A 16519-nucleotide genomic window follows, 5' to 3' on the forward strand; every position below is an offset into this window, starting at 1 on the left:
AATATCTGGATCCCCTCAAAGAGCCATAAATCCCATCACTATTGTAAAGGTGTGTTAGGCTGAGTTGAGGCCAGGCCTGTGCCTCTGAGAGAAGTTGAGAGTGGGGGAGGGGAGGAGGCGCACACAGGTGTGGGGGAGGGGAGACACACATCTTATGCTCTACTAATTAAAGGGGCATTATGCAAGTCTGAGTGTTTTTTCTCTACGAGCTCCCCCTAGTGTCTGGTAGTATAATGCTTTCAAACACTCTGTCGTAAAAACGAACTGTTGTCCCTCCCCCCTCGCCACGAGCAACCCAGCTGATCAGCTGTCAACCTAGCTGAGCAGAGGAACCGGCTATTTCAAAACCAGTTATGTCTACCGAGGCAAGTAAAGCAATACTTTCTTTCCAACTGATGGCGATTTTTTTATTTATTGTGTTGTCATGCATACTAGTATTTTTACCGGGAACGAACGATATGAACGAGGCGAACTACTGCTTTCGTGTTTGTTTGTTTTTGGGAGAATGGGCATGAGCATAAAAAATATATATATATCGGAGGCTAATATTTGTCTAAAGTTATATTAGCAAGGTCTATAAGTTCATCTGGTAGAATGATGGTTTACCTTTGCTTGTCTAAGAAAACATCAGAACGTTTTTTCTAGCTCGATCTTGATATGTGCAACATGTTGCGCATCTGATATTGCCTACTATCAGACGCGTTGACTTAGTGACATAAAATAAAAGTGTAAGTTACACAAATAAAACCGACAGAGGAACTGCCAAACAACTACAGAAATCAAACGTGTTTGCTATGACAATGCTAACATCAAAGTTATAGTATCTAGCGTACTAGCCCCTAACAGACAGCGATCATAAAAACCTTTACAGACAATAGCAAACATCCTGAGGTCGCAATTACTTGAAATTTAAATATTAAACAGTTTATTCCAAAGATACTTAACTTACAAGTGCAACAGCAGGATCAGCATCCGTTTTGCAGGCTTCTGTTTCTCTCAGTTCTCACCATTCTGAAAAAGCCGGTCCGATATATTTACTCGAGTCTGACTTCTTGCTCGGTCAGTCTCCCGTTTCCTCTTTCGTTGGTCCTCCGACAAAGATTTCCTAGCTTTCTGCTTCTTTTTTACAGGCTCAGTCTCAGCCATAACTCAATCTATCGTTGCCCTTTGCTTATAGCTAGCCCGCCGGTGCTTGAATAGGGGCGTGTAGGTGTGCAGTGCCGTCAAGCAATTCGTTACATCGCGAGACCTGATATCACGCGATACTTCCTGACACCGACCCGCGTCCCAAAGTTGCAAGTGAGTTTTTTCCGCTCTCGGGCACCAGGGGGGTGCGAAACCACTACCATTCAACCCGAAATAAGTAATATAACCATTCCACTGTCTCCGAAGCTGTTCAGTTAAGGTTAAAAAGTTACCTAGTGTCCCTTTAATACAAACCAGTTTTAGCTACTTCACACTAATTCGTCCTGTAACATAGATGACAGAGAATAATCACCTACATCTATTACAATTTCCAACTTTGTTTTACATGTTAACCTCTCCCTAAAACCCTATTTTTGTTTTATTTGTGCCAAGATTGACTATTAATCGAGCAATATTGACTCCATTTTGAGTCGAAACATTCAGTGAAAAAGTCCCTACAGCTAGAGTGGCGCGCGCGCGCTTTGGGATGGGGGTTGGGTTGGGTAGCTATCAATCAACCCTGACCAGACAGAGCGAGGTGATGGATGATCGTCACGGTCACGACGACAGAGCTAACGTTACCGCGAGGATGAAGATGTACGAACAGGCACAGCAAGAAAAAACACAGGTAAGACATATTTCAACATTTTACTGCAAGTATTTGAGCTGTTTCTGGAGTCTGGCCTAGCCGTCAGGAGCAACCGTTAAAATGATCGAATTAAACTCTTTAACCTTATTTCTTATTTGCCAACCATTTTGAGGATCAATTAATATTCAAGTCATTTCTTAAGCATAAATGCCTATAGTTACTACTCTGTTTTTAGGGGTTGATGCTTTATGCAGTTTTGATATCATAAACAGATTATTCTTTGAATCATTTATTCAGGTGTTTGCACTGTTTGGCACACAGACATTTGAAAATTGTTGAAAAAAATCCTGTTACCATACAGACTAAACAATTAATAATTTCATTAAGCTTTTAGTTCTAATCTGATTAGAGCTGCTAGAAAATATTATCCTCATCATTGAGTCATCTGAAAGTAATAACTTAGTCAGTAAATTGCTAGAAAACTCGACCTGTTTGTTTTCTCAGAAGAACAAAACATTTAATCATTGAAAAGGAAAAAATAGTGCTTGAACAGCTCTTGTCAAGTTACTGAATTTGACTTTCCTTGTGTGTATTGATCAGATCAGTGTAATGTCAGGTTAACTCTGAGTGAAGCTGGTTTGTAATGGAGAAACACAGTATGTGTCAGTCTAATTTACTTTATCTGATTGGTTTAGGTCTACTTCAGGCCAAACTGATTTTTCTTAGCATTTTAACTGACCTTTTAGGCTAATTTGTTAGAGCAATTAGCCAAAATATCCTGGATTAAACACATTCACTCAAGTTACAATATCTTTATGGATACTAGTAATTTGTAATGCATTTCAGTTTCATCAACTATGTACAATTCATAAATTCAAGTATACCATTGCAATTTTAATTAATTGATGACTTTATTAGTGGTGATCTTGCTTAATGATAATTGTTTGTTTCACAGATAATAGAAGCAAAGAACAATAATGAGTCCAACGACATGACGGTGAGTAATTATAAGAATTTTCATTTTTGGGTGAACTTACCCTTTAAAGGGGGGGTGAATTACTGTTTCATGCATACTGAGTTTTTTACACTGTTAAAGAGTTGGATTCCCATGTTAAACATGGTCAAAGTTTCAAAAGTTAAGTTGTACGTTTGAAGGAGTATTTTTGTTCCAAAAATTGTCCTTCCGGTTTGTCACAAGTTTCGGAAAGTTTTTTTCGAGTATGGCTCTGTCTTACGTAAGATAGGGCGGAATTTCCTTATATGGGTCCTAAGGGCACTTCTCCGGTAAGATCGCGGGCGCACTCGTAAAACAGAGCAAGAGAGTGAAAGCAGTTCGCCATCAAAGCGCCCTGCCCGGCTTTTGGGAAGTCAATGTCACCAAAGAAGTGTGTTTTTGGTTGCCAGGGCAAGACAACCCTGCACAGATTCCCAAAGAACCCGGCGTTAAGGATCCCGTGGATGGAGTTTGTTTTCCAGAGCATAAACGGAGTTGTGCAAGACTGTTGTTCCCTGCATTTCGACGATGATTGTTTTATAAACAAAGCCCAGATCGGATTTGCAGATCGTCTAATGCTTAAGGATTGAGCAGTCACAATGATAAAGGTTCGGTGAGTAAAACTACTTCTATTGTCTCTGTGTGTTGTTAGCTCGGCGCGTTAGCACAGCTTTAGCTTCGCCCACACGGTCCGCCCCCAGCCGCTCGTTTTTTTCCGGAAAGACTCGGTACAGCCAATCTTTCAATTAAAAATATAATAAAACAAAAGACTTTTTGGAGATATGAAGGATGCAATATTACTCTATAGGTACTCAAGATTAACAGGAGATTGAGTGAAAATGAGCATTTCACCCCCCTTTAATACAATGCACTCCATTGCACCAACAACTCAATAATAAACACAAAGTAGGATTGCATGACGTTGCACACATGTATGTAATGAAATCGATGTTAAATTGACATGCAAATAGTAAAGTCGAAGTTGAAAAGAAAATGTTATTGCTGCTGTGCTCTAATTTATAGTTTAAATTTGAGATTTATTAGTAACGTTACAAGTAATAAAGGGTTCCCAGGGACAGAGCAAAGGCATGTGCATAATTTACTTTTCCTATTACCTAAAATTGTCCTTACCACTTTTTGTTATTAATTGCATATGTGTAAAACCAACTGTATCCCATGTGCAAGAAAAAATAGAAAAATATGGATGTCAGTTACAGTTTATTACATAGTGGTTGTACTTACAGGCATCAGAGGGCGATCCAGTTAAACGGAGAAAGAGAGAGCAACATAGTACAGGCCGAACAGAGAGAGGAGAAGGAGATGACCAGGTAAGCCTTTCAACTGGGATTTCATTGAGCTGTAATGGTGTCTAATAGAGCCACAATATGGATGTCAGTGACAGTTTATTACATAGTGGTTGTACTTACAGGCATCAGAGGGCGATCCAGTTAAACGGAGAAAGAGAGAGCGACATAGTACAGGCCGAACAGAGAGAGAAGAAGGAGATGACCAGGTAAGCGTTTCAGCTGGGATTTCATTGAGCTGTAATGGTGTCTAATAGAGCCACAATATGGATGTCAGTGACAGTTTATTACATAGTGGTTGTACTTACAGGCATCAGAGGGCAATCCAGTTAAACAGAGAAAGAGAGAGCGACATAGTACAGGCCGAACAGAGAGAGGAGAAGGAGATGACCAGGTAAGCGTTTCAACTGGCAGGGAACTACACTAACCTTTTCCACTGGTGGCACTTGCGCTACTAACTTTTTCAGTTACTGGCGCAAAACATGATTTGGTCGCACAAATTGTTTATAGTAAGCCGCTCTGGATAATAATGAACAATAATGAAACTGTATTGCATACAGATGTGCTTTTTATTTTACTTGCCATCTTTTAAACCACATGCCTTCTTATTTTTGTTTTCTTTAACATTGGTTGGGATAGATTTACTGCAATAGAAAATACAGTACACAATAAAGTGCAAAATGGATTTCAATATGCTATGGGTGGCACAGATGGGCAGACTCCTGAACTCTTAAGTAGTGATGCACCAATGTGAAAATTGTGGCCGATACCGATAATAACCGATATTAATATTGCTGTTATGGCCGATATCGATATCTCTGTATAGAAAACAAATTTACTGATAATCAAATAAAGAGAAATTTTCCAAAACAAAAAAAAATTTTTTTTTTTACTTTAGAAATGACTTATGTTGGGCACCTTTACCTGTGTGCAAAATATGTCACACATAGGACACACATGCATTATATTGCATTGCATATAATGTGTGCTGGTCTAAAATTAAGAAACCCCTAGAAAACAGTAAAAAAAAAAAAGGAAAAAAAAACAAAAACAAACAAAAAAACAGGTGTACAATAAAGATAGGCTACTTAATTTATTATTCCAATAACCAAATATGATACTAAATAGCAAAGGGAAAAGAGCTTCTATTTGTGACGTGCTGTCTTTGCATTTGAACATTGCACATTTTAAACAGGACAGGCATTAGCTGCATAAATGTTAGCCAATACAAACATATTTATAGAAAACAGTTGACAATGAATAGACAGGAGTCCAATAATAGCATAACGAATCACTTATTCTAAAAATAATATCAAGTAGGCTAAGTTTGACGAATCCGACATATAACGAGGGCTGTGTTGTAAAACGTCCGTCATTTAACGAATTTTAAAAACACAGATGGATAATACAATATGCTTTCCGACATTTTGACAGAAAAAAAAACAAGCAAGAACAAAATTTAAACTATAGCCCGTCAATTTTCATTTTACAATTATCTTCTCTCTCTGTGTGCGCGCGCGTCCGTATTTGTGTGTGAGAGAGAGCTCGCGAGTAGCGCAGATACAATGGTACGTTTAACGGTCGCGGGGCTGAAGCCAACTTGATGTGTTGAATGCTCAGAGCTCGTTATAAAACGTATTCTTAAAATACACATTTCTGTTTTAATAAATGCTCATAGTAAATCATAGCATATTGCCTAAAACATAGGTACAAAAATAATCAGTGATACATTTGCGACCCATTAAAAATTTTGGTCGCAATGGCATTTCAAAAGGTCGCATATGCGACCATTTTGGTCGCAGTGTAGTTCCCTGACTGGGATTTCATTGAGCTGTAATGGTGTCTAATAGAGCCACAATATGGATGTCAGTGACAGTTTTTTTTTTTTTTTTCACAAATATGTTTATTATAATTTTCAATTTAAGGACAAAACTCATAACACACACATAAGAAAATGAAATAAAGACCCTCCCCCACCCTAAAACCCACCCTTCACTCAATTACAACAAAATTATTTTCTACAAATCACAGTCTTTTACAAGGCGTAGAAAGGGCAACCAAATGTCTTTAAAGTCCTCAAGTTTTCCTTTGGCAATATATGTCAGTTTCTCCAGCGCCAAGTTGCTGGACATCAGTTTGATCCACTGTTTCACTCCAGGTTTTTCTGTGTCCTTCCATTTCAAAGCAATAACATATTTCGCCTGCACCAGGCAAAAGTTTACAAGTTTCTTGTTCTTTGTATTGCATTTGAAGCTATTTGGAAAAATGTGTAATATACAGAGTTTACCATCTAAAGGCATTTTACATTCAATTAGATCAGAAATTAGTGCACAGATTTGCTTCCAAAAGATTTGAAGTTCCTCGCATTGCCACATACAATGATATAGTGTCCCCTTTTCTTTACCACATTTGACACAATCATCTGGTATATTAGGGTTGAAATGATGGAGTTTCACTGGTGTGATATACGTCCTGAACAACCACTTGTACTGTACTAATCGGAATCTTGTGTTGATAGTTTGTTTTTGTGCAAGAATACAGGAGTTACTCCACTCCTCAACTGAAATGTCTGTTTCCATATCAGATCTCCAAGCTTGTAATTATGAAAGGCTACTTTCTTTTGAGGCTGCAATTAAAATATTATAAAATTTGGAGAGTAAGCCCCTACTGTGATGATGGTTAATAGCCATATTCTCTATGGTGGACAGTGGGGGTTGCACAGTCGACTTCAATAAATTAGTAATAAAACTTCTGACCTGAAGAAAAAAATGTTTCTTAGGTAAGTCATATTTGTTTGTCAACTGTTCAAAAGACATTAGAACTCCATCATTGTACAAGTCCCCTAATTTACACACACCTTTATTCATCCACATTTTAAAGCCCATATCCGCGCGTGCAGGTTTAAATGTAACATTGCCCCAAATGGGTGACAGAGTTGAAAGCTTAGACTCCTCATTCAAAGCAACATGTGCCTGGTGCCAGATCGAAACAGTGTTTCTGACAATTGGATTTTTTGTGTTTTTTAGCAGCTGTTTAGTTTCAGCTAAGTAAATATAGGATTTTAATGGCAATTCTATTGTGTTGTTTTCAATTTGTATCCAAGAAGGAATATCTTTACGTGAAAAATACGAAGTAGCGGCACATAATTGAGCTGCCCAGTAGTACAGCTTCATGTTAGGCAGTCTAAGCCCCCCTCGGTCGAAAGGTAAATATAAAAGAGAAAGTCGTAATCTGGGCCGTTTATTATTCCAAATTAATTTGGTAAAGTTTTTATTTAATGATGAAAACAAAGAGGCAGGAATATGTAGGGGAATAGATTGAAAAAGATATAGAAACTTTGGAAGAATCGACATTTTTATAATATTAATGCGACCTATCATGGAGATTGGCATCGTGTCCCATCTCTCTAATGATTCTAAAACCTTTTGAACTAGAGGGTCATAATTGATAGAAACAATTTTCTGTATGTCCGGGTTAACCTGGATTCCCAAATAGGTAAAACCTTCGTAGGTGCAGGTAAATTGTGTTTGGATAGGAGGGTTGTTTTTGTTCAGAAATAATAGGGAGCTTTTCTTCTGGTTAACTTTGTATCCAGAGAAATGGCCAAAAGTCTGTAAAATATTTCCCACTGCCTGAACTGACTTCTCCAAGTTAGTTAAAAATAAAACAATATCATCCGCAAAAAGGGATAATCGATGTTCCGTTTGTCCTATTTTTATCCCAGTCAGCTCGTGGGAGTTGCGTATAGCCATAGCAAGCGGCTCAATGGCAAAAAGAAACAACAGCGGGCTAAGGGGACAGCCCTGTCGAGTGGATCTACAAAGTTGTATAGATGTAGAGAACTGACTATTTGTACAATTTTAGCAATCGGTTCTGTGTATAATAATCGGACCCATTTCAAATATTTCTCTCCCAGACCAAATCTTTTGAGGGTTTCAAAAAGGTATCTCCATTCTATTCTGTCAAATGCCTTTTCGGCGTCTAATGACAAAAAGGCATGGTCAGTGGCGGATTGTTTTTCGTACAATATATTCAAAAGTCGACGAATATTATGAAAGGCTTGGCGGTTCAAAATAAATCCATTTTGATCATTAGAAATTAATTTTGGAGTGTGTGTTTCAATCCTGCGGGCCAAGGCCTTGCACAATATTTTTGTGTCACAGGACATTAGTGATATGGGGCGATATGAACCCATTTCTGTTGGAGTTTTACCTGGTTTTAAAATGACAGAAATGGAGGCCATTCTCAAAGATGGTGGTAGGATACCTTTTTCATAGGATTCATTAAACATATCAAGCAGGTGAGGCAATAATTTGTCAGGGAATCTCTTATAAATTTCAACTGGGAGTCCGTCAGGGCCTGGGGCTTTGCCACTGTTCATATGACGAAGTGTCTCTTTAAGTTCTTCTACACTCAGTTTTTCATCAAGGATATTTTTAGTCTCTTCAGGTAGGGTTGGAAATTGCAGCTGGTCTAGAAATTGATTCTGTGCATTTTCATTTTCAGGATATTCGGATTTATACAAATTTTCATAATATTTGGCAAAAGCATTGTTTATACGTGTTGGGTCTACAACATCTTCTCCATCGTCCAGGGTAATTGAGTTAATAGCTCTATCCGATTGAATCTTTTTGAGTCTCCAGGCCAGGAGCTTCCCTGCCTTCTCACCCTGATCATAGTAGGACTGTTTCAACCACATTAAGTTTGTAGCTATTTTGTTAGCGCTGAGTTCATTATATTCAGACTTTAATAACAGAAGTTTCTTATATTTGTCAGCGTCATCTTGCTGATATAAGTGGTCTTGCAGTTCTTTTATTTGTTTTTCAAGGTCTTTTAGTTTACTCAAATGTATTTTAGATTTACTTCTAGTATAGCTTATTATTTCCCCCCTTATGTAGGCCTTAAATGCCTCCCATTTTATCGACGCACTGGTTTGGTTTGTATTGAAGAAGAAATAATCTGTTATCTTCCCTTCTAGAAATTCTTCAAACTCAACAGATTTCAACCATTTCGCTTGAAATCGAAATGGGAGTGGATGGGAACTAAAATTGGGCATCAGTAGGGATAAAATAACTGGGGCATGATCAGAGAGTAAAATAGTTTCGTACCAACATTTCTGAACCAGAGATACCAGACTGGAGGAGACCAAAAAAAAATCTATACGCGAATAAGTTTTGTACGTGCTGGAGAAACATGAGAACTCTACCTTATCAGGGTAAAGATATCTCCAAACCTCCACCAAATTAAGGTCTCTCATCAGGGAACTACACTAACCTTTTCCACTGGTGGCACTTGCGCTACTAACTTTTTCAGTTACTGGCGCAAAACATGATTTGGTCGCACAAATTATTTATAGTTAGCAGCTCTGGATAATAATAAACAATAATGAAACTGTATTACATACAGATGTGCTTTTTATTTTACTTGCCATCTTTTAAACCACATGCCTTCTTGTTTTTGTTTTCTTTAACATTGGTTGGGATAGATTTTCTCCTAAATGGATTTCAACATGCTATGGTTGGCACAGATGGGCAGACTCCTGAACTCTTAAGTAGTGATGCACCGATGTGAAAATTGTGGTCGATACCGACAATAACCGATTTAATATTGCTGTTATGGCATAAAACAGTGTAAAAAAAAAAAACTAAAAAAAAAGGAACATTGTGTATAATTAAGATAGGCTACTTAATTTATTATTCCAATGGCAAAAATATTGTATCACGTTTTTTTTTCAGGAAAATCACGATTTTATCACGATTCTTTTTTATGTTGGTTTGACTATTTTGCGACTGAGCATTACAGCCAAAACTTATGTCCATATTTTAAAAACAAAGCCTTGGGTAACAAAACATATATAAAAAAATGGCAGCCAGGGGCGAAGATAAAAATATTTGTCATTATTTTCTTTGTTATTAAATATTAAGATCAAAGATGCACATTACACATAGCCTACACAACTTAATATACAAATTAAACAAACAGTGTTTTATGTTTTCAGCTTCAGTAGGTGTATTTAACAGTAGCATTGAAGAAAGTAATTAAATGAACAAATATGAAAATAAAACAAAATAGACTTCACTGTATAAATTATACATTGATACTTATTAAAGATACTTCAGTCAAGAGCAGTGAGTGATTTTCTCTTTGCATTTTGTTGTTTTATTAACATTAAATGAACAGTTCTACTAAAAATTCAAATTGTCATAATTTACTCTCTCAAGTTGTTTTAAACTCGAATGAGTTTCTTTCTTCTGTTGAAAATAAAAGTTATTTGGAAGAATGTGGGTAACCAAAGTTTATGTACCCCAGTGACTTAGTATATTTTTCTCCTTTAGAAGTCAATGGGGACCAGCTACTGGATAGCCACATTCTTCAAAATATTAATATTAGAAAAATATTAGAAGGAAATTAATACAGGTTTGGAACAACATTAGAGTGCGTAAATGATTTTTGGGTGAACTATCCCTTTAAGGACAAGCGGCAGCGTGTTTACTATTGCAACTGTCTCTTTAAGAGTTGCGCGCGACGCGTCTAATATACACGCATTTGACAAGCAGATTTACTCAATTTTCTCAAGTTTGCTTTCACTTTAGACATAACCGACTTTGTTTATCTAAACCTTGTGTGTATTTAACAGTATAAGCACAATAAGACTCGAAAGATAACTTAGTCCAGTATCCAGGCGCTGGTAGACAGGCTTTCAGTGCATGTGAGCTTCACATGTAGCCTACGCGCTGAGGAAGGAACGCACACGTTAAAACACGTTAAAATATAAAACGTTAAATATTAAATGTAAACTATAGCCCGTCAATTTTCATTTTACAATTATCTTCTCTCTCTGTGTGTGCGCGTCCGTGTTTGTGAGAGAGAGAGAGCCGCTCGCGCAGCACAGATACAATGGTAGGCTACGTTTTAATCTAAGTAACGGTCGCGGGGCTGAAGTTAACTTGATGTTTTGAATGCTCAGAGGCAGAGCACGTTATAGGCAAGGCAAGGCAAGTTTATTTATATAGCACATTTCATACACAATGGCAATTCAAAGTGCTTTACATAAAAGAAATTAAAATAATAGAATAATTAAAATAATTATAAAACGTATTCTTAAAATACACATTTCTGTTTTAATAAATGCTCATAGTAAATCATAGCATATTGCCTAAAACATAGGTACAAAAATCATCAGTGATACATTTGCGACCCATTAAAAATTAGGGTCGCAATGGCATTTCAAAAGGTCGCATATGCGACCATTTTGGTCGCAGTGTAGTTCCCTGCTCATGAATTTCCCAATAGTCTTTCTTGCCTGTTGGTGGGATGTGTCAGAGGTATTTGATCTGTCAATTGCAGGATTAATCACACAGTTGAAATCACCTCCAATGATGTACTGGCCACTATAAGATGACATAGTTAGGAAGAAATGTTGGTAGAAGGCAGGATCGTCCCCATTAGGGGCATATAAACAAACCAGATTAACTAAAGTTGAAATTATAGTACCACTGAGTATAATAAACCTCCCAGAAGGATCCAAGTATTTATCTCTTAATTGAAACGGAATTGACTTATGGATCAATATGATGACACCTCTAGAATGAGAGGAAAAACTAGAGAAGAATACCTGTCCAGGCCATCTGGACCTTACCCGGTTAATATCTTTCTCCTACAAATGAGTTTCTTGTAAAAAGCATATTGTGGTTTTCATCTGCTTTATTCTACCCAACACTTGCTTTAGTTTAACAATTTTATTTAGGCCGCGTACATTCCAAGTGGACACATTTATAGTGGAGCTACCTGACATAATAAAATTAACTTTTTATTTGACTATGCCAAAAAATAGTGGCTGTACCCTTTTCAGTTTCACATCTAAGTTTTGTAGAAACCTTAAATACAAACGATCTTGAGTGAAGCTCCCAAAATAAAACCCCGCACATTTCCCCAAACGAAATGTGACCGTGAACCTTTCTAGACTAAGAACTTGGGTTAAACAAGACATTCCATCCACAATGTGGGTAACGTACAACTGCGCACACATGACAACACCGGTGTGCTCGCAATATCAGTAGTCTCCGTTGAGAAAACCAGCACCGACCAGCAGGAAAACCAGCGGCCCATACTGGTCCCCCAACAGGAGGACTTTGACCAAACAAAATATAAAATAAAAATAAATGTTGAATTATGCCTTGATATAAAAGCAGGTAAAATGGAAACTAGAAATAGTAGTGAAATAAAATGTATATCGTAAAATATGTATAGTCAATCCGGTCACTTACTTATAGGTCCATTAGAACATCTTATACGGCTATTGCCTCACAGTGACGGTCCGCTAGAGTTAAGTAGAGTTTCTCAGTTCCGTCTCCATCGTCGTCATCAGCTGGTAGTGGTCTCATTTTCCTAACGTAATCCTCAGCCTCTTCGTTCGATTTGAAGATGATACGCCTTTCGTTGTGTGTGATCATTAGCTGGGCCGGGTATAGCATCCCATAACGGATATTCAGAGCGCGTAGCTTTGCTTTTACTCCATCGAAGCGCCGCTGCAGGCGGCGGGTCTCTGGAGACAGATCAGGGAACAGACTGAGCCGATGGTCCTTGTAGAAAATCTCCTTCATTTTCCTGGCAGCGGTCATGGCGGTCTCTCGATCCCGGTAGTTCAGGAATTTCATGATCACTACCCTTGACGTCGTAGCTTTAGGGTTGTATGATCCAATCCTATGCGCTCTCTCGATAATGGGAGGCGAAGTAAAACAATCACCGAGCGCGTCTGTGAGCCATTTCTCCAGAAATCCGCACATGTCTTTGTCTTCAGATTTTTCGGGTAGTCCCACCAAACGGAGGTTAGAGCGTCTGTTTCTATCTTCATAACTTGTGATCTTGCTGGATAAGTCGGAAACCGTTTGCTCAAGCTGTTGAACTTTACCTTGGAGGGAAGCTACATCATCTTCAGCCTGTGATATTCGCTCCTCAGCCTCATCGAGTCTCCGTGAATGCGCTTGTACATCCCCTTTCACACTTCTGATGGCCTCCAGTGTGTCAGCAGAATGTTTCTCCATGTCGGCCCGTAATGAACGAATAGCGTCGAGGATTTCACTGTTAGTAGTTGTCTCTCGAGCAGCGTCCTCAAAGTGGGTCAGATGCGGCGGCTGCTTAACACTAGCTGTAGCAACAATAGCGCCATTGTTCGATCTTGTTGTTTTTGTAGTTTGTTGGCCTGGTGTGGCACCTTTAGGTGGTGGCATGATGAACAAAAGATTACTAAAGACAAAAATGCGTCAAAATGATAGTTGGTCAAAAGTTGAGGATAAATCTGAAGGATTTAGTTGCGAGCCCCTCACACGTGCGACCTCTTACCAAGCAGCCATAACCGGAAGTCAGTGACAGTTTATTACATAGTGGTTGTACTTACAGGCATCAGAGGGCGATCCAGTTAAACAGAGAAAGAGAGAGCAACATAGTACAGGCCTAACAGAGAGAGGAGAAGGAGATGACCAGGTAAGCCTTTCAACTGGGATTTCATTGAGCTGTAATGGTGTCTAATAGAGCCACAATATGGATGTCAGTGACAGTTTATTACATAGTGGTTGTACTTACAGGCATCAGAGGGCGATCCAGTTAAACAGAGAAAGAGAGAGCAACATAGTACAGGCCGAACAGAGAGAGGAGAAGGAGATGACCAGGTAAGCCTTTCAACTGGGATTTCATTGAGCTGTAATGGTGTCTAATAGACAGTGGTGGAATGTAACAAAGTAAAAATACTTCGTTACTTTACTTAAGTACATTTTTCACGTATCTGTACTTTACTTAAGTACAATCAATAGTGCATACTTTTGACTTTTACTTCGTTACTTTTTGCAGCAATTATTATACTTTCTACTCCACTACATTTCTACAACGTTTCGTTACATTTTCGTTACATTTTCTGATCAGTTTTCCCCTTGCCAAAACAGGGATTGAAAAAAATCTCCATGTTTTCGGTGCTGACGCGTTCATGTAACATGTAACTGTGGCGCTGCCAATAAAGCACCTAAAAGCTGTCACAAAGAACCGGCAAAAGTAATGATTATGAATAGCCTATGTAAAATATAACAAGGAGACATTTTAATTGATGCTGACGCGCGATCTTTGCAGTGATCACGCCAGAGAGAAATGCACATTTCATACGGATTACATGCAGAGAACAGTCTGTTATCTTTCGTTTTGAATTGTTCTGTTTAAAAGTACACATTTCAAGCTTTCTATATATATATATATATGTCTCAGGTCTGTGAGGCAAGTACAGACCTGAGTTTCGGTTCATGAGTTTCACCAGTTCAAGCGCCCGCGCCTCCGTGTCCTGATCTATTTTCTGCTATATTTACTTATTTATTAAATCCAGGCAATTTGGTTGATGAAACATTGATTCAAATTAAGATACAATTAATACGAAACGAAATTCACTTTAAAGAAGGGCTTCTGAGGTCTCTGTGAATGTTTTAAAGCAGTATTTTAGTGCCACTTTCAGAGCGCTCATGTGCGTAACGGAGAACTGACACGTCCGTAACATTGTTTTTTCCTCATAAATGTGAACACAAAAAATAAAATGAATATTTTAAGTTCTGTGGAGAGCCAACCCTTCTTCATCCGGTGGGTATATTACTTTTGGTTTGCGCAGTGAAATTCACAGAATTACTAAAAAGTAAAAAATATTTTGCCACCTAAAAGTTAAAGATTTTTTTGTGTCACATCCATTACGGATTTGACTAGTATTTTTCTAATGTCTGGACTTCTTTATTAAAGGAGAACTCCGGTCAATTTTAACATTGAGCTAATTTTTTTGTAAATTTGGAGTGCTGTCAGTACAGAGAACAACGACAAAAATCGTGTTGCCTACACTAGGCCTGTCGCGATAATTAAATAACCGTCTGATCGCGATTATTTGATCTAACCGCGATTGTTTCAGACAACCGCGATTATTGCGCTCTTTTATAGACCTACGGCACAAGGGGGAGTCATGAACCAAAATAAATAGACAAGCACTAATTACGTTTTCTAGCAATATATTCAAAGTCATCTGAAGCCATTCCATAGCTTAATGTGAGGGACAGTAGTATATTTACATTGTTAAATTAAAGTTCACAAACTCGTCTGCAGCCGTCAATCATTCCGTTCAGCATTCAAACTCTGCAGCTGTCAATCATTTCCTTCAGCATTCAAACAACGCGCGTCGTCCGGTTACGACAGGATACACGGTAAAACTTTCTCCAATGTGACATTGACGTTATAATGCTTGATCTGTAGATAAAGGGCTGTGGATTTGCATAAAATGACTTTATTTTGCTGGAGTTTTTTGCTGTTTCTAAATGACTCGCTCGCTACCGTGTGCCTACACAGCACAAGGACTATGAATTGGCATCAGACGCACAATAACTGGAGTTTAAAACTGTGAAGAAACAAATGATCAATAAACTGTTGGACTGATATACACTAGGATTTGTGCCCTCGACATTTCTTCGCTTTGTGCCGTGAACTTTTAAATGCGCACTTGTGCAGCGCTGTGACTCCATGTTGCATTAAGCACATCATTCTGCACCCGCGATGCGCATACGCGCTTTGTTCCGCTCTGTTTTGAAGCGTATCATATTATCATGGTTTGTGCACATTTGTTTTTATTAACATGTTTAGATTTTATTAAATTACTGTGCAGATGTTTTCAAAAATTACCTTTTGCTGCTGATTTATACACTCACTAAGTTTAATAAACAAATTGTCATAGCTATTGAATATATTTATTTAATATTTAAAGGTGTTAACTGTAATCTTACACTGCAAAATGATAACTTACAAAGGATTAAATTCATCACAATTATTTAATGAATGAAGCACAAAGCCCTAAAACAGACAATTAATCAGCATAATCGCCAAAGCCCTAACACAGACAATTAATCGTCAAAGCCCTAAAACTGACAATTAATCGGCATAACCGCAATTATTTTTTAGACAATTAATCGTCAGCCAAATTTCATAATCGTGACAGGCCTAGCCTACACTGTGTTATCCTCTTTTTAAAATTTGCACCCTGTTGACTTAATGGGGCAAGTTTTAAACCTGCTTTTAGCCTCTTAACATCCTTGATGTGTCATTACAAGTGCACAGCCAATGTGAGTGATTCCTTCAGAGTGAACAAGGTGAATTTGACTGCAGTAGATGTGAAAGATATGAATAAAAGTGAAGTTAATTCGGCCAGCGCTCATACCTGTATTTATTTCCTGTTTTCGGTCGAAGTCCATAGTAGTCGATTGTCGAGTTCACACGCGTGATCACAGGTAACTAAGTAACAGTGGAGAACTCGACAATCGACTACTCTCAGTATAGCAATACAGTTTGCTAAAACATCATCATTCATTCACACACGCGATTTAAATTTAAACTCTTTTTGTGAGCTGTGGTAAACAGCGCATCTCTGCCGTTCATTCATTC

General features: G+C 38.1%; 1 protein-coding gene across 1 annotated transcript in view; it reads left to right on the plus strand.

Annotated features, from left to right (window-relative positions):
- Nucleotides 1-1672: 1672 nt before the first annotated feature.
- Nucleotides 1673-16519, plus strand: part of LOC311289078 (uncharacterized protein) — a gene marked incomplete at its 5' end in the record, with an annotated part of 127663 nt that continues 112816 nt past the window's right edge. Inside the window, 9 exons of the mRNA XM_084406837.1 lie at nt 1673-1813; nt 2730-2771; nt 3064-3262; nt 3353-3381; nt 4013-4096; nt 4198-4281; nt 4383-4466; nt 13472-13555; nt 13657-13740. Of these exons, the coding sequence (XP_084262963.1) occupies nt 1673-1813; nt 2730-2771; nt 3064-3262; nt 3353-3381; nt 4013-4096; nt 4198-4281; nt 4383-4466; nt 13472-13555; nt 13657-13740 (831 nt within the window). The remainder of the gene's footprint in view (nt 1814-2729; nt 2772-3063; nt 3263-3352; nt 3382-4012; nt 4097-4197; nt 4282-4382; nt 4467-13471; nt 13556-13656; nt 13741-16519) is intronic.

Source organism: Rutilus rutilus (assembly GCF_951802725.1).
Source record: "Rutilus rutilus genome assembly, chromosome: 4".
Taxonomy (NCBI): domain Eukaryota; kingdom Metazoa; phylum Chordata; class Actinopteri; order Cypriniformes; family Leuciscidae; genus Rutilus; species Rutilus rutilus.